The following is an 18,829-nucleotide window of genomic DNA, read 5'->3' as shown; positions in this document are numbered from 1 at the left end:
CTCTCTCCCCACATCCACCACTGCTGGCGGCTCACCTCCAACTGCGCAACGCTACGCGCTGTTAACAGCCAACAGCCCAACACTACAATAGCGAATATTACAACAATGCCACCCAGCCACAGACTGCACACAGCACAGCCAGTGATTTTCATACAGTGCGGTACGTGGCGTTACCAATATAAAAACCTAAACAGCCTACTTGCAATATTCGCAATTGCGAGTACATCTCCCGAAGGGGAAGCAGTTTTCCAAGGGGCACAGGATAACGGCGGTGTGAACTCCACAAAACTCTTTGTTGCCTGCACAGGGATGCGGCCGAGGTGGCCCACCACGGAGGCGCCGCTCGCGCTGATTCTGGTGGTGGCCGTGTCGCTGCTGGCCACGGGCGCCGGGCACAGCGTGCCGGCTGCCCCCAGCGCCGCAGCCCCCGCTGAGCGAGCGGCCAGCGGCGACGAGGTGGTGGACGAGGCGGCGGCGGAGGCGGAGGAGCCCATCACGACCGACGCGCAGCGCCGCCAGCTCGTGCGCGACGCCCTCGCAGAGACGCCGCTCATCGACGGGTGCGTAACTCCCACTGCAGCAGCCAGCAACTGAGCTCGCCGGGCATAGTATTAGAGACACCCTTAAACGAGCAAACTGCTCGGGTCAGAGCGCTGCCGAGATTCCCACCTAGTCTCTTCTACTGAGAAATATGGAAACAGGGCCTCTTCTTGCTCCGATTCAGTACTGCATCATACACAGGCCAATTATATTAACGTGACCAATGCTCGACGTCAAAGTGCAGTAACCGCTCACAAACGGTAGGTGGTAGCACTCGCAGTGTAAGATATACAAATCGTGTCGGAGAGATGCGGAAAACGGTGCAGTCGTTGTCACAATGTGGAAATGGATCGATTTATCTCACGTCGAACCATTGGCTTTCGGAGCAAGAATGGAAGCATTTCCGAAACAGCTAAGATTGTTAACTGTCTCGAGCCGACGTGGTTATATTATACTTTACATGGTACATAATGGTGCAAACTAACCCTCAATCCCCTACACCTCCCGTAAACTCGATCCTCCTCAACCGCTTGTCTCTCTCATCCTCTCCCGCCCCTGTCCGCTGCCGCGTCTGTATTTCCACGTCCCACCTGCTCTCCATCTCTCCACTCTCCATAACCTCTCCCAAGGTGGCTTCCACCAGCTCCCCCTCCCTGATGATGCCCTCCTCCCCTCCATCTACCCCTCCTACCAACTTTGATACTCCCTACTTCTTCCTGTGTTTGTTCCTATGGGCACCCTCTCTCCATTCTCTCCCCCTTCCCTCCCTCCTCCATTTCTCCCCACTCCTCCCCCGGGCTTAACCTACCCCCATACCTTCATTCCTCCTACCATCTCCTCTGCCGTTGGCATCTTTGCTCTCCCCTCTCCCTCCCCCACCCACTCCTTCCCCTCTTGCCAGGTCCCCAGACTCGCACACGTTAAGTGGACATTCGCGCGCCGGAGATCATCGCCATCAGTTTCTTGTGTGTGTGTCATCGTGTTTGTGGTTTAGTGTTTTTTGCTGTCACGCTCCTTCGTTCACCTGTAGTGTCTAAGTTGTCAGTGTTTGTGCGCAGTGCTGACAGTGTTTAGTGTTTTTTCGACGAGTTCAAATGGCTCTGAGCACTATGGGACTTAACTTCTGAGGTCATCAGTTCCCTAGAACTTAGAACTACTTAAACCTAACTAATCTAAGGACATCACACACATCCATGCCCGAGGCAGGATTCGAACCTGCGACCGTAGCGGTCACGCGGTTCCAGACTGTAGCGCCCAGAACCGCTCGGCCATTCTGGCCGGCTTTTCGACGAGTGTGGACGGCTTTGTGTTATCTGTTTCTGTGTCCACTGTTTTTTGCCCCCCACTTTGTTCTGTATCTTCTGTGTCTCCATTGTATTTTCTTTGTAAAACTTGTGGCTGAAGAGCAGCGTAGTATGCTGCTGCCAGCCTACCTTATGTAAGGTATTAAAATAAAAAAAAACTAACCCTTAGGCAAATGTGCGGCACCAGGGGCCATAGATGATAGGGATGAACGACGGCTAATGACATTTTTAAGGACCAACGGACCACCCACAGTAGCCAAGAGATTACCAACAGTGTGCCCTCAACTGTCATTCTGTGAACGTTACTGCGTATGAGCCTCTCCACCAGACGCCTGTTTCATACACCCATGCCGAATGCTGTTCATTGACCAACAAGGCTGTAATTTGCACCCCAATACAGTAACTGGACGACCATTGAATGGTGACAGCGGCCTTTAGAGACGAATCACACTGTGTGCTGCGTCGGACCAAGGCAGTTGGCGTGTACCGCGTGAAATGTCTGAAAGCACCCTACAAAAATCAGGAGCTGGATCCTCGCCGGAGGAAGAAGCGCTGTGGTCTGAGTATATTTTCATGGCATTTCCTAGTTGATCTCGTGTCTTTCTGGAAGGCGCAGTTGAGCAAAACAAATGTGTATCCTTGGTGACCACGTCCATCCCTACATGCAGTTTGTTTTGCTCGGCATAATGCATCTACCAGCAGGACAATGCAACTTGTCACATAGCTCACATGCATGTGCACTGTTTGGAGAGTACCAGAATACGTTTAACGCCCTCCCCAGGCCACCAAACTCCCGGGATTAAAATCCAATCGAGAATCTATGGGACTACTTCGATCGGGATTTTCGCGACATCCATCTTCAGCCTACAAACCTAGCTTCTTAGCCGGTCATGGTGCTAGATTTGGCATGGCTACACATGCCTTTCCGTACCTTCCAGAACCTCAGTGACTCTTCCGCAGGTTTCGCTGTGATCCGCGTTACAAAAGGTGTCTGGAGCGAAGTCAACGTTCTACCCCATCACAAAGGTGCTTCATTGTGTTCAGGTAGGAACTCTTGGCAAACTTGGGAAGACAGTTTATTTCAGGAATATTATTAGCTGCCGGCTGCTGTGGCCGAGCGGTTCTAGGAGCTTCATTCCAGAACCGCGCTGCTGTTACGGTCGCAGGTTCGAATCCTGCTTCGGGCATGGATGTGTGTGATGTACTTAGGTTAGTTAGGTTTAAGTAGTTCTAAGTTATAAGGGACTGATGACCTCAGATCTTAAGTCCCGTAGTGCTCAGAGCCCTTTGAACCATTTGAACATTATTGCCCACAAATTAGTACCTCATACGGATTTAGGACAGGGCGCATTACCGTGATGATATAATCTTGGTCTCGGAACTGTTACACTACCGTATACAGGACACAATGGTGTAAAATGTGTTCATATCCCTACGCATTTAGCGTTTTCTGAAACACATTAACAGGAGCACATAGTAACCACGAAAAATATCGCCCTATCGTAAGACCACCCGCTGCTTACTTCAGTGTTGGCACTACACACAATGCCAGGTAAAGAGCTCCAGGAACTGGCCAATGCCAAACCCTTCCAGTTGACTGTGACAGGATACAGCGTGATTCAGCACTCCAAATAACTCGTTTCAAGTCATCCTCCGTCAACTGGTGTTACTGTTTACACCACGTGAGTCATCGCTTGGTATCTGCTACAGAAACGTATGGCTTATGGGGAACTGTTAGACCGTTGTAAAATTTTGTTTTAACCACGTGCGCCCATTGTGCCATCTGGAATGCTTGTGGCACTATGCATATGACGAGGGCTTACGCTGATTTTTTAGAACTACTCTTGACAATGCTCGACAGTCCCTGCCCGTCAGTATATCAGGTCAGACGGATCGTAGTTTAGCTGTGGTTTTCTTTCTCGTTGTCACTTCATGATCACACCAACGGACGACTTGGACAGCTTTAGAAGCTCTGAAAAGTCGTTGAGGGATTTGACACTTAGGCGACATCCAATGACTGGTGCAAGTTCGAAGTCACTGAGCTTTCCACAGCGACACTTTTTGCTGTTATTGTCTCTCTGCTGACAGCACAACACTCTCACATCACATCCAGTGGTTACTTACGTATTAGATAGGAGTCTTCGGATACGTTCATTAGTTAGTATACGCCAACACTATATTTTGTCCCTTACGTGAAGTTCGATATGGAGGGCTACGATGGATGAGCTACCAGAGTAAATCTTTTACACTGCACTTAGTGTTTCGCTAATTGTTCGAGAAGGCTCATATCTTCTAAAGCTGTCTCTTTGTCGCCGTTCGTATTCTTCTCCATACATTGCGGCTTCTAACATAGTTATTTTTAACGGTGAGTGTTCACAGTGGGTTTCTGGATTGCTACTTCTGTCACTAAAATAATGTTTCAAGAGTTCAGAAAAGAAAGGGATGCCATCTTATCTATTTGGCCGCGCGGTGTAGCCGAGCGCTCTGAGACGCCTTGTCACGGTCCGCGCGGCTGCCCCTGTCGGAGATTCGAGTCCTCCCTCGGGCATGGGTGTGTGTTGTCCTTAGCGTAAGTTAGATTCAGTAGTGTGTAAGCTTAGGGACCGTTGACCTCAGAGGTTTGGACCAATAAGACCTTACCACAAATTTCCAATTTCTTATCTATTTGTCCAACTGAAATAACACTTATATCTGGCGATATGGCAAAATCAGTGATATGCGAGAGCTAGAAGAAATCCACAAACCAATGTAATGGAAGCGAGATCCAATCGTACTGCGTCGAGGAAGGCGGATATAGTGCCTGACAAAAAAATTGAAGCACCCAGAAAGGGAGAAGGAAGCGAAATAAAATATCACGGGTAGAGAGGGTATGTGATGTTATTTAAGTGATTACAAAATTCAGTCAAATTTACAAAGGACTTGCCAGTATAACGGTACAGTCCTTCTGCACTGGTCGGGTGCACTGATTCGGTTGGGAAAGGTCTCATAAAGCTGTTGTATGCTCTCCTGAGGCAAGCCCCACAGCTATTGTGACTGGTACCTGATATTCTCGATACTGGCGCTGCGACGGAGTTGAAGTCCGAGCTGATCCTGCATACAGGAGTTGGACAAAAAGTTGGAAACAGTATGAGAAATGCAAGCTTATCTTAAATGGAGATGATAGCCAAGCCTGCAGGTAGTATAGTTGTACGTGGCCACGAACAGTACTTGTGCAATGTCATCAATGCATTGCAAGTGGCAGTCGTGAACAAAAGAAGAAAAGTAGTTGTGAATGAAATGTGCCGGAGCTAGTTGAATTTGAATTTGGCATCATTTTTGGTGCTAGTAGGAGGGTGTTTCGGTAACGAAGGTAGCCGAAGTGTTCGATATTTGAAGAGTCGCCGTAGAGGAGATTTATACTACATAAAGGGAAAATGGGAAAACATCATCCGCTAAGACACAACGCGGACGAAAGCGAGTGTTGAGTGATCGTGAGAAACGGTCGTTGAAGAGGACTACGACGTGGACAATATTTCTTCCCAAGTGGTGATTCCGTGTTCCAAGAAGCCAGTACACCTGTTAACACAGCTCGCATCGTTCAGAAATAGTAATGTGAGAACGAGGATGAATTATTGCATCTTCCCTGGCCACCACACTATCAGATATCAATATTATTGAATGTTTGTGGTCTTCTGTGAAGAAAAGGGTGAGTGATCGCTATCCATCTCCATTAGCTGAACTTGGCAGTATTTTGCAGGAAGAAGGTTTTCCTTGAAAACCGTACAGGTCCTGTATTTATCCATTCCGAAATGTACGGAAGCTGTTTCAAATTACAACGGTTTTACTATACCAAATTAGGCACGCTAATGTGTTGCGTTTCTGTTGTTTCCATATTTTTGTCCACACGCTATATATTCAATTGGGAACAGATATAGGAATCTTGCTGAACATGAGAGCACCTCTACACGACGATGACAGTTCATACAGACACGTACGGAGTGATGCCAAGCATTGTGGCGTTGAAAAATTGTACCTCAATATTTTCGCATGAGAGGTAACACACGAGGAAGTAGAATGTTCTTTATGTACCATGGTGCCGTCAGATTTCCGTCAGTGATAACCAGCAAAGATCTGAAGTAACACCCAATGGCTCCTCAAAAGCATGACGCCACGAGTAACACCGCTGCGCCTGCCTAAAACATTGAAAGAATGGCACCTCTGCCCAGGTCGCCACCACACACGCCGGCTATGGTCATCTGCGTTAGTGGGGAACCGCGAATTCACCGTTGAACACAACACGACGCCGCTCACAATCCGTCCATGACTCCCATGTCATCTGTCCATGGCATCACTCCAAAAATACCCGTTTTTGATGTGATGTTAACGATACTCCACGCATGGGGCAGTAATTTCCTAGTCCAGCCGCTGCTAGTCGCTGACCAGCGTTGCAGCGTAGACACAGAACTTGCAGGGAGTCCATTGCTCGTACTTCGACGATGCTCATTTATGTCATGATGTTACGATATGCTTCGTGCATAATTCGACGATCACGTCGTGTTGTGGTCAGATGTTGTCGACCGGGACCTTGATTACGAGTATTTGTGTCCACGCCTTCCCATGCAGTCCATCGTGCCATTTTCATATCCGAATGCTCCACATATATGGATACTGCGCAAGTCGACCAGCTGGTCAAATGGAGGCCCACAATGAAGCCCGTTTCAAACTTGGTCAGAGGCTGATAACTTTGTCTCACACGGGTACGTGGCATCGTAGTGTCCTTTACAGTAGTCATTCAACATCTGAATAATTTCACACCTCTTGGTTTATAAACTGCCAAACCTGGTGATTGTCGGCAGCTGTGGCCGAGCGGTTCTAGGCGCTTCAGTCCGGAAGCGCGCTGCTGCTACGGTCACAGGTTCGAATCCTGCCTCGGGCATGGATGTGTTTGATGTCCTTAGGTTGTTTAGCCTTAAGTAGTTCTAAGTCTAGGGCACTGATGACCTCAAGTTCAATAGTGCTTAGAGCCATTTGAACACTGGTGATCGTTCTAAATGTTACAGAGTGTTGAAACTCTACATACTTTCCCATGGAGTGTGTATGCGTATATGTGTGTGTGTGTGTGTGTGTGTACGAAGTTTGGTTGATGACCGACTATGTCTTCTGGATGATTCTTTTTTTTCATCCAGTGTATTAAACGTAACTTCACTGTCTTTTCTTTCGAATTTTTTCATATCAAATCAACTTTTCCCGAGGCAAGTTTGTCATTCGTATCACATTCACCTACAGTAACCTATCTGACCCATTTGATCCAGAATGACATGTTCACGCTACCGATCACCGAAGTAGACTGAGTAATATTGTGTACACATCAAAGAGATTGTTTGATGACTGCACTTAACCGTTTCCTGCTTGCATATTTAGCGATCGCCAATAACAATTATAGTAAACTATTTACTTACTACTTTTTGAAAGTGAAATTGTAATAAAGATAACTGCAGTTATAAAGCGTCATTGTTAAAGACTCCAACATTGTTCAATTGTTTTTCTACCAAGTCCTATATTAAATATCTTTCCGTAAATTTTTAATACGGGAATTCCTCCTATCTGCCGTCGCCCAAGGACTAAGTCCCTTACTGTCACACTTTTCAAACATTACAGGTCCAGATGCCGAGGCCATTTTCATTAGTTGAGTGCGTATCCTCTTTTTCTCTACTAGCAAATACAACTACAACGGCGAATAGGGTTCTATACGGACATCAAATTGTGACCCGCGCAATGTGGCAGGAACGCCGCAACGGTACAGATCTGGTACCGAACTGTCATATAACCGTTCACTCCTGACTCACGACAAAGAAGTTGTGGAATCAGTGCAGTAAGACAGATCGACATGGAATACGCGAAAGCAGCTCCCGCGTTTGGAAGTGCTCTTGAATGAAGTTGCCTGACTTACAGATGTATCAACGTGGACTGTCCAACGTCTCTAAAAGAATGGTATGCCAGTGTGAGCTACGTAACGCTGCGTAAAAACAATGGTGCTAAAAAGGTATTCACGGATAGGAAGTGGAGACGAGTGTCGCACACTGTCAGCGACAGTATGCAGGTATTTCAAACTCGACAGGAATTGCAGGTGTCAGTGAACGAAGGACTATCTCAACAAGGTCCCAATCAGCCATTTTGAAGGGAACTGCTATATGAACATTTCGTCTCCTGTAGTTCTGCACCCGTAGTCTAACGATAACGTCTTTGATTAGTAATCATGAAACGTCCTCGGTCGTGTGTTCGAAACCTGCAACTGCTTAAATATTGACTAATAATCAGCATTAGCGGCCGAAGACTTCCGGCATAAGAAGTCGACCTCATTCCGCCAACGGCCTTGTCAAAGAGAGCGGAGGAGCGGACAGAGGTACAGGCCACTCTTTTGTCCTTGGGTTGGGAAACTGTCCCTAAAGGCGGAAGAATCAGCAATGATCAACGGCATGAGGATGCAGAAGGCAGTAGAAACTACTGTATTAAAGACACGTAACGTATATCCACAGGACACGTGGCCTGTAATTGAAAAAGTCTCATGATCTCTTCAATGCCAAAAAATTCCAGAACAGTCCCCCATTCGGATCTCCGGGAGAAGACTGCCAAGGGGGAGGTTAGCATGAGAAAACTATTGAATATTCATCTAAAAGATAACGTTCCACAAGTCGGGGCGTGGAATGTCAGAAACTTGAATGTGGTAGGGAAGCTATAGAATCTGTAAAGGCAAAGGCTCACTCTAGATAAAGTAGGGGTCAGTGAAGTGAAATGGGAAGAAGTAAAGGATTGCTGGTCAAATGAGTGTAGGGTAACATCAACAGCAGCAGAAAATGGGACAACAGGAGTAGGATTCTTTATGAACAGAATGGTAGGGCAGTGGGCGTGTTACTGTGAATCAGTGATAGAGCTGTTCTTATCAGAATCTAGAGCAAACCAACACCGACAGCGATGGTTCAGATATTCTCACCGACGTCACAAGTTGAAGATGAGAATGTATGTGAGGATACTGAAAGGTATTACAATATGTAAAGGGAGATGAACATATAATCGTCATGGGGGACTGAAATGTAGTTGTAGGGGAAGAAACAGAAGAAAAGGTTACAGGAGAATATGGGCTTGGGACAAGGAATGAGAGAGGTGAAAGACTAATTGAGTTTCCACTAGTAATAGCGAATAATCTGTTCTAGAATCACAAAAGGAGGACGTATACTTGGAAAAGGCCGGGTGATACGTGAAGATTTCAGTTAGAATGGCGTCATGGTCAGACAGAGCAGATATAGACTCAGATCACAATATAGTAGTGATGAAGAGTAGACTGAAGTTTAAGACTTAGTCATGAAGAATCAATACGCAAAGAAATGGGATACGGAAGTACTAAAGAATGACTAGTTACGCTTGAAGTTCTCGAAGCGTATAGATACAGCAATAAGAAATAGCTCAGGAGGCAGTACAGTTGAAGAGGAATGGAAATCTCTAAAAAGGGCAATCACAGCAGTTGGATAGAAAAACATAGATACAAAGAAGGTAACTGCGAAGAAACCATGGGTAATAGAAGAAATACTTCAACTGACTGAAAAAAGAAGTAAGTACAGAAATGTTCAGGAAAATTCAGGAATACAGAATTACAAGTCGCTGAAAAATGAAATAAATAGGAAGTGCAAGGAATCCTAGACGAAATGGCTCCATGAAAAATGTGAAGAAATCGAAAAAGGAATGAATGTCAGAGGGACTGACTTGGCATACAGGAAAGTCAAAACAATCTTTAGTAAAATTAAAAGCAAGGGTATTAAGAGTGCAACGGAAATCACACTGTTAAATACAGAGGAGAGAGTGGATGGATGGAAAGAGTAAGTAAAGGCGTCTATGAGGAGGAAATTTTGTCTCATGTGATAGAAGAAGAAACAGAAGTCGATTTAGAAGAGATAGGGGATCCAGAATTAGAATCAGAATTTAAGAGACCTTTGGATGACTTAAGATCAAATAAGGCAGAAGGAATAGGTAACACTTTTTTATTAACACTATATGAAAGGATGATTTTACAACACTGATTTACTATGATCGCATTAATGCACTGAATTTAAAATATAAAAATATGTATTTATTTTATTTTTAAGATAATAAACATATAATAGAACTACTACAATACTTATTTACAATGAACACATTACTGCACTGAAATGGTGCAGAAGTTAGATTGTACTTTATATATACAAAATTAGTTGGTTCTACTGAGAAAGAAGAAGTTGGCCACCAATAAATCCTTTAGGCTTCTCTTAAACTGAATTTGCGTTTTATGGTTGCTGGTAAGTTATTGAAAATGTGTGTTCCTGAATAATGCACACATTTTTGTACAAGAGTAAGCGACTTTAAACCCTTGTGAAGATTATCCTTATTTTTAGTAATGATTTCATGAACTGAGCTGTTCGTTTGAAAAAGTGATATGAATTTAACGCTGTCCACTTCTTCTGACTGCTTGTCATTATATGTTAGGCATATATTCGTGGGACACTCCTTACATGTTCTGAACTGCATGTAGTGTGTTTTTATTTTAAAGTTTTGTGACAAATAATTGGATAGGAACTAGAGATTAATGACCACAAATATTTTACTAGCCGATCTTTTTAAGACTATACTTGATTTTCTATTTATTGCAATGTTTATATCATCGGCAAACAAAACAAACTTGGCATTTGGTAATGTTACTGATGAAAGGACGTTGATATACACAAGAGAAAGAAAGGGCCGTAAGATGGAGCCTTGTGGGACCGCATATATAATTAGTTCCTAGTTGAATGACGCCTCATACCTTAATACATGTCACTTCCCTAATAACACCCTTTGTTTCCTGCCAGAGATATAACATTTGAACCAGTTTTCAGCATTTCCAGTTACACCATAATATTCTAATTTACTTAAAAGTATATTGTGATTTACACAGTCAAATGCCTTTGACAGATCACAAACTATGCCAGTTGTCTGCAATTTTTTGTCTAATGAATAATAAGTTTTCACTGTAAGTGTAGATAGCTTTCTCAATATCAGAACTCTTTAGAAATCCAAACTGCGACTTTGACAGTATGTTTCGCTTCCCTCTGTGTGACATCATTCTGCTGATCTACACACTAACAGTTTATCACCACAGTGAAGTCATGGGAGATCATTCCTCACTCCTTTCAGAAATCTGGACCCCAGAATGTGGCCTATTTACATTCGTGGACGAATGAATCACAGGTTGACATAAAAAATACAATATTCTTCACTTTTCCTTATTGTAATTTAGCGTGAACCACATTAGCTGTCTATTGATTTAGATGCTATTTTGAATCATCATATAACCAACTAATAAAACAAAATCATGAAACTAAATCTTCCTAACAAATTCCTTAGCAATTTATTTAACAACAAATGATTTCACCGAATACTTTTCACAAGGCTAGTATATCTTACTGGCGGATGATTACACAGCTCATCACGATCTTATGGCCTCTTCTGTACTTACCTCGGAATAATTCTACTCTGCAAAGCTATGTTATTTTCTCTCGCATATCTACCTAGCCAGCTCACAAAGAATTTATTTTATTAGACATATTTGCACTGCCTGATTGCAATTGTGCTACTTTAGCTGCTAAAGTTTGTAATATTTCGTCCAGAGTAGCCCCCTGTGGTACTGAAAACGGCATGGTTGACCCTCCGTCACTTACGCAAAAAACAAATGACAAGAGAACTAAACAGAATGACGAAGAGGAGCTTTAAATATACTACTAACACAACACTTCTTACTAATCTTTCCACCTGAATGGCTGATTATGCTTACTGCCTTGCTTCACAACAATAAGCCATACCTCCCAGACACAACAAGATACGAGTATATTGCCATTCCAAATTCTATAAACTGATATAATTTTCTTACAATTCCCAAAACACTATTTGCATTTAGTTTCCTCATACGGCTGTACAAATACAATTACTCGCACGTCACATATGCAAGCTGTACCCCCTATGAAATAAAATACAACAAAGCACACACAAGAGGATATGAATAGCCACTACAGGCATTCAAATATAACAAAAGGAAATGCCCCCAATTCTTCCGATAAATCATACGCCACCACGAATCTAATGCCCGTCATGCCTGTAGCACTGTCGCGTACTATGTATGACAGGCACTGACTGAGTTAAAAGGTAAATTACACTACTTGCATCTCACTGTCCATAAAGCATCATCTCTTGCATTACCCTCAAGCTGAGCCAAATCCGCAGGTCCTTTCAGAAGCTGCACTTGCAGATTCCCATTTCAATCTATTCCCCCTACCACTTTCACGCACAGGGACAGAAGAGGCCAGAAAAAGCAAGTCCACTCACCACACTCGTATCGTCGAAGCTGCGAACCAGAGCTGGCAGTGACGTCGCAGCTGGAGCACCCTCTCGACGAATGGCAGCTGCTGAATTTGAATAACTTCTGACACCAAAATGTAGAGTTGTAAAAACCTAGTTCCTCCTAGATGGACACGGTTGTCAACGTCGCAGCGACCACTTCTGAAGCCAAAATGGTGGGATTTGGGCGTTACCTGTATGGTGGCATGTGAATCGGCTCATGGCTAATCAAGATGGACTGCCATCTACCAACCTGGAAGTAGGGTGATGCTGATTGGAATCATACAACGAACCGTAAGTAAAACAGCCCTGGTTGTAACAGTTCCTTATTCACGTCGATTACAAGGACTGACCTGCACTCAGAGAGAAGGCCGTTGGCCTCGGTGACGTAGGTGGCCGAGGATGTGAAGATGTCGGCGGCAGCGTTTCACCTGCCTGGAAGGCAACACCTGTGGGAAGACACAGCTGCTTACGTGCAGGGAGCTGGAGAAGCTTGACACATGAACCACACTATCGTCAAGGGTGATCTTTGTAGCTCCTCATCACTCATCTGGTTCATGGCCACATGTAAAACACACTGGGATATATGGTGTTTAAAATGCGGACTGGTTCATGGCCACATGTAAAACACACTAGGATATGTGGTGTTTAAAATGCGGAACCCTGCATGACCGAAATAATCACATAAATTTGTGGCGATATAGGACGCACACGCTAGATGTCAGTGATATTGTAGCTGAGCAGCAAGTTGTCTCAGGTTCGAACTCATGGCGCACCTAGTAGGTGACTGGCAACAGCAGGTAGTCACCCAGCAGGTGACCCAGTGGGGCAAAGACACCAAGTTCGCTGTATGCATAGCTCAGCTGGGTGTTTTTGCAGAAACTGGATGTCGGATGGCTGTGTCATCTTGTATTCGCAAGTGGTTTCCATCTTGTAGTCATCAGCTCATGTAAACCCGATTGCATGACCTGCTACAGGCATTGATACTGCTGGTTATGACGAACATTTGAGAATGACTGTCTGCTATCAGGGCAGGCGAGGGGGTATATAGTGAGTTAGTTACCTATTTCTCCAATTACATGACTCCCACCTCAGAACTCGTAGGAATTGGGATGGTAGGGCATCGCCATTGGGTGGTGATCACTTCCAATTTCCTGGTTTAGTCAGCTTCTGCATAAACCATGCCAAAGCTGTAAAATTTTACAAGTTTGGTTTTTAGGGATGCTGCCTGCCGTCTTTCGTTTAGTCAGCGTCCTGAATAAGTGCTCTTTCTCTCTGAATGCTTCTTTTATCACAGTGGTGCCTGGACGTTTGGCTGACCACCGCATCCCTCACTATGTCGTTATTGTGCCTGATCGATGCAGGAGCAGTTCATTGTCCTGGTGAAGTACTTTCACGTCATTGCTGCTCTCCACTTCTGGTTCAGCCATATTTTTTTCCTAGTACCCTGTACTGTGTGTGGGAAGTGTGGCTAAGTCTAGGATCTTATCATTGGCGCTCCTGCACGTAATTTCACGTTAACATTTTCTCTTTCTGACCTCTTTGAGACTGACCAGGCTCTTTCGCCAATCCAACCACTTGCTCTTTGTGGCATCCGCCTAGCTTTTTGAGAGGCTCTACAATTCTTCACCCTATAACGAAAGTCTGGATATAAGCACAATGAATCGTCTTAGAATCGTCGGAGTCTCTGGTTTAAGATATTAATTGGGCTCCATAACAAAGAACTGTGATCGGTTTAGGGTACAACGCTGAAAGTCATCCACATCTACATCTACATATATACTACGCTAGCCACCAAGCGGTGTGTGGTGAAGGGCACTATTCGCGCCAAAGTCATATTTCCCACCCTTTGTTCCACTCGCGGATCGCGCGAGGGAAAAACAACTGTCTGAACGTCTCAGTACGAACTCTAATTTCCCTTATCTTTGAATGGTGATCATTGCGCGATTTGAAAGTTAGTGGTAATAATATATACTCTACATCCATCATGAACCATGATTCTGATGTGTGGCAATTTATTACATTGTCACTAGCTTCCTTCGGTGTGTCTATTTTATCATCAATTTTGGTACATTAAAATACCTTTTCTGTTTACATTATTATTTAAATATGAAACAAAACTATAAATTATGGAACTTAAGATTACCCGCTCGTGGTTCTTTCGAGCTATAGAACTTACGTAATTTTTTGGCTGAAGAAGATTGTGCGGAGCAGAATTTGGGTGGGAGCTGAGTTTGGTTGGGGGTTGCACCAGTGTTGACTTTTAATTAACTTTTAGCTTGTTAAATAAGAGTTTTAAGTACCAGTGCGCATGCATAAACGAACATAGGAGTCCTTTGCACTCAACCTCTGAAGACAATTAACCGCTCGTAACAACTGACATGAGAAACTGGAATAACTCACCCTACAATAACAAAGTAGTAAGGTTTCAGAAAAAGATAGATAAAAACGTACAATAAAAAATTATTGTAAGATTAATGTATACATTATACAAATAAAATCAATTCTGATTCTGCCGTCGATTTACTTTATAAGGAGGCACTAAAATAAAATAGTAACAAGCAGAATAGCGCACTGGAAAAATCTACAGCCGACTGAGACAAACACCTCGACCATATATCAGACAATATATAGGAGAACACAATCGAAACAGATGTACAATCTACTACAGAATTCACAAAGAAAGTGAATAAACAAGCAATAAGAGCACAAGATCGTACCAGTAAAACACAGTTCTCTCACAACCAACCTTGCCATGTTTTCAAATTTAAGAACAATAATGATACACTCATATCGCACTAGGCCTTGCTATGCAAATATACCGGGTGGTTACAATTAAAGTGTAGCTACTCACGGAGGTCCAGTGTGACTATCGTACGACAGCGAAACTGCGTAGATATGCTAATGCGTTAATGCAGAACAGATTTACACTGGAAAAAAATTAGTTCTAATTTTGGCCACTATGTGAAAATCTGGCGCTGTATACTGTTTGTACGACGGTATGACATCCAAGCTATCATTTTACAAGCCATAACTTGAGTGGACACCATGGCTATCGAGAAGAGAGATCATGCGCTGTTAGTGTATCTGCTTTATGTCAACAGGCTGAAATGGCAGTGCTGAATCGCGGAAGTACCGCAGACTGAAAGTTCTGAAGAAATGCCCAATGTCATTAAATGGTTTATAGAAAATGATAGCGAAATTAAAAAACACGGGTGAGCTTGGTGTGTCACGTGGAAGAAGAAGGCGTTCTGTCCTAGTGGTAGTTATCGACGAGGTTGCCGTTGCTGTAATTGACCATGCAGCAGGTGCCCCTGGTATTGCTAGTATTCGTCCAGTGCCACGAGAACTGCCCATCCCATGGTGAACAATAAGGAAGTTTACTGGCCCATATTACACTGGTACTTGTACAAGATCCAAACGGGCAGCAGCTGAATCCTCATGATCTGCAACAATGTTCTGAATTTGCTCTTCGGTTTCTGGCACGGACTGAAGTTGATGACATGTGGTCGGACAATATTCTATGAAGTGACGAAGCATATTTTTCACTGCATGGTGCAGTGAATACTCAGAACTATCAAATTTGGGATACTGCTAAACCACGTATTGTGCACGAAGGGCTATTGTATTTGACTGTGTGGGGTGGATTCACAAGCACATTTATTCTCGGTCCTTTCTTTTTGAAGAGAATACACCTAGAGCGCGAGTCAGGTGTACCGTGACGTCTGTATGTTATCGAGACCACCTTCGCCAACATGTGATTCCTGCGCTGAAAGAGTGCAACTCTGTGGAAACCACTGTTCTCATGCGCGATGGTTAATAATAAAATCAGCAGTAGCTCTTTGTCTCTCGTTTGACTTTTTCTACCCACGTCCCGTTGCTAATCAATAGCACATGGAAACGTTTCTATACGTCTTCCTTGCATTCACAACGCCAGATTTGCACCTGATAGCCAAAATTTTAACTAATTTTTTTTCAATGTAAATCAATTCTGATTTAATGAATTAGCACATCTACCAAGTTTTGCGGCCATGCGATATTACAGCACACACTAGAACTCCATGAGGAGCTACACATTATTTCTATTATTTCTGACCAGTCAGTACTCCGATATAATCATGATATGATCTAAACTCCCCACGGTCTCACAGTGTATATTCACTTCGAGGAATATACGAGTCCCAGCTTCACTGATCCTCGCGAAATAACACTTCACTGTATTTTGAATGTATAGATCACTGGAGACTACAATGCTCACCAACTGCAATTATGGTACACCCAGAACACAAGTAACTATTATGCTTTGCTCTGTACCGCTGTGATGGAATCTCTCCTCCGTCCTTCCTCCCTGTTTGTCAGCTGCTGTGTCCTCGGTACGCCGGAAGGAAAACATCGTCAGCAAGCCGCAGCCCATCGAGTCCGCGTTGCAGCCGGCCACATTTTGTGTTGATCGTTTCAGTCCAACTCCTGCTGTCTCCGTGGAACTCCACGGGACTCTTCTCCTCCTGGGTCTGCTTGCGTTGCCGGCCACGTTCTCTCAAATCGCTCTGTCTTTCCTCCAATCAGCTGCCAGACACTCGCCTACAGCGCTTTCGGCGTTTTCCTGGCGACCTCTTGCTAGTGCGCCACAACAACGTAACTCTAAAACGCCCGTCAGCGGGGGGATGTACAACAGGCGGCACATCTGACAGCAAAATCTTTGAGCTGTAATGTGCCTGATACTCAAAGGACTCAGCACGATGTAATTATGTGAATGGGACGAAAATGGTAGATGTGACGTACGTATACACATGAACAAATGATTATTGATCAAAACGACTTGCAAAATGATTTAGATAAGATATCTGTATGGTGCGAAAAGTGGCAATCGACCCTGAATAAAGGAAGTTATCACATGAGTACTAAAAGAAATCAGCTAAACTTCGATTACGCGATAAGTCGCACAAATCTGAGGGTTGTAAATTCAACTAAATACTTAGGGATTACAATTACAAATAAATTGGAACGATCACATAGATAATATTGTGGGTAGACCAAACCAAAGACTGCCATTCATTGGCAGAACACTTAGAAGGTGCAACAGGTCTACCAAAGAGACTGCTTACACTACGCTTGTCCGCCCTATTCTGGAGTATGGAGTACTGCTGTGCGGTGTGGGAGCCGCATCAGGTGGGACTGACGGATGACATCGAAAAAGTACAAAGAAGGGCAGCTCGTTTTGTATTATCGCGAAATAGGGGAGATGTGTCACAGACATGATACGTGAATTGGAGTGGCAATCATTAAAACAAAGGAATTTTTTGTCGCGACGAGATCTTCTCATGAAATTTCAATCACCAGTTTTCTCATCCGATTGCAAAAACATTCTGTTGGCACCTATCTACATAGGGAGAAATGATCATCGCGATAAAATAAGAGAAATCAGGGCTCGCACGGAAAAATTTAAGTGCTCGTTTTTCCCGCGTGCCGTTCGAGAGTGGAACGGAAGAGAGATAGCATGAAGATGGTTCATTGAACCCTCTGCCAGGCACTTTATTGTGAATAGCAGAGTAGTCACGTAGATGTAGATGTAAAATTTCAAAACCATTGTTGAATTACTCAAGAATAACAGCTTCACAAATTGAGAAAGTCAGTAACGAGTTGTTCCACTTCTGGCCCTTATACAAGCAGCTATTCATCTTGTCATTGATTGATAGAGATGTTGGATGTCCACCTGAAGGATATCGTGCCAAATTCTTGCCAAATGGCACGTTCGATCGTCAGAATTCCGAGCTAGTTGGAGAATTTTCTCCACAATGCTACTAACATTCTCCATTAGAGAGAGATCCGACGATTTTGTTGGCCAAGATAGGGCTTGGCAAGCACGAAGCAAAGAAGTAGGAACTCTCACCGTCGGCGATCGGGCATTATCTTGTTGAATGTGAACCCAGGATGGCTTGCTACGGAGGGCAACAAAACGAGGCGATAAACGTCTTGAACGTACCGCTGTGCTGCAAGAGTCCCGCAGAGGCACCCAAGACCATCAGTCCCGGTTGTCGGGCCTTATGGCTGTCCAGGGCGACTCTAGACACATTTTCACTGACCACCGAGGCTTGGAACCTCATTGACTGGAGTAGAACTGTCGTTGGTGATGAGCCCTGGTTCGAACTGAGCCACGATGACCAGCGAAGACGTGTCTGGAGACGCCCGAGACAGCGCTGGAATACCAACCTGACTGTCATCTGCCATATGGCCCGACAACCAAGACTGATAGTCTAAGGTGCTATTTCCGTTCATAGACGTACCCGTCTGATTGTCATCTGCAACCCTTCATACACAGCGGTAAGTCGACGATTTTCTACACACCGTTGTGCTGCCCTTCATAGCAAGACATCCTGTGCTTACATTTCAGCAAGATAATGCCCTTCTGCGCACGATGAGGATTTCTACTGCTTGTCTTCTTGCTTGCCAAACTCTGTCTTGACCAGCAAGCCCCAACTGTGAACCATTGGAGCATTATGGTCAGAGACCTCCAATCACTTCAGGATTTTGTAATATCGCACCAGTCGGACAGAATTTGCCACGATATCCCTCAGGAGGACATCCAACAACTCTACCAATCAATGACA

At 44.3% G+C, this 18,829-nt stretch overlaps 1 protein-coding gene across 1 annotated transcript in view; it reads left to right on the top strand.

Moving 5' to 3' along the window:
• The first annotated feature begins 309 nt into the window (after positions 1–309).
• Positions 310–18,829, top strand: part of LOC124788728 (dipeptidase 1-like) — a 304,298-nt gene continuing 285,778 nt past the window's right edge. Inside the window, exons 1-2 of the mRNA XM_047256010.1 lie at positions 310–417; positions 469–560. Of these exons, the coding sequence (XP_047111966.1) occupies positions 310–417; positions 469–560 (200 nt within the window). The remainder of the gene's footprint in view (positions 418–468; positions 561–18,829) is intronic.

Source organism: Schistocerca piceifrons, chromosome 3 (genome assembly GCF_021461385.2).
Source record: "Schistocerca piceifrons isolate TAMUIC-IGC-003096 chromosome 3, iqSchPice1.1, whole genome shotgun sequence".
NCBI classification, from domain to species: domain Eukaryota; kingdom Metazoa; phylum Arthropoda; class Insecta; order Orthoptera; family Acrididae; genus Schistocerca; species Schistocerca piceifrons.
Note: the sequence above shows the minus strand (reverse complement) of the source record. Positions and strands in the feature narration are given on the sequence as shown.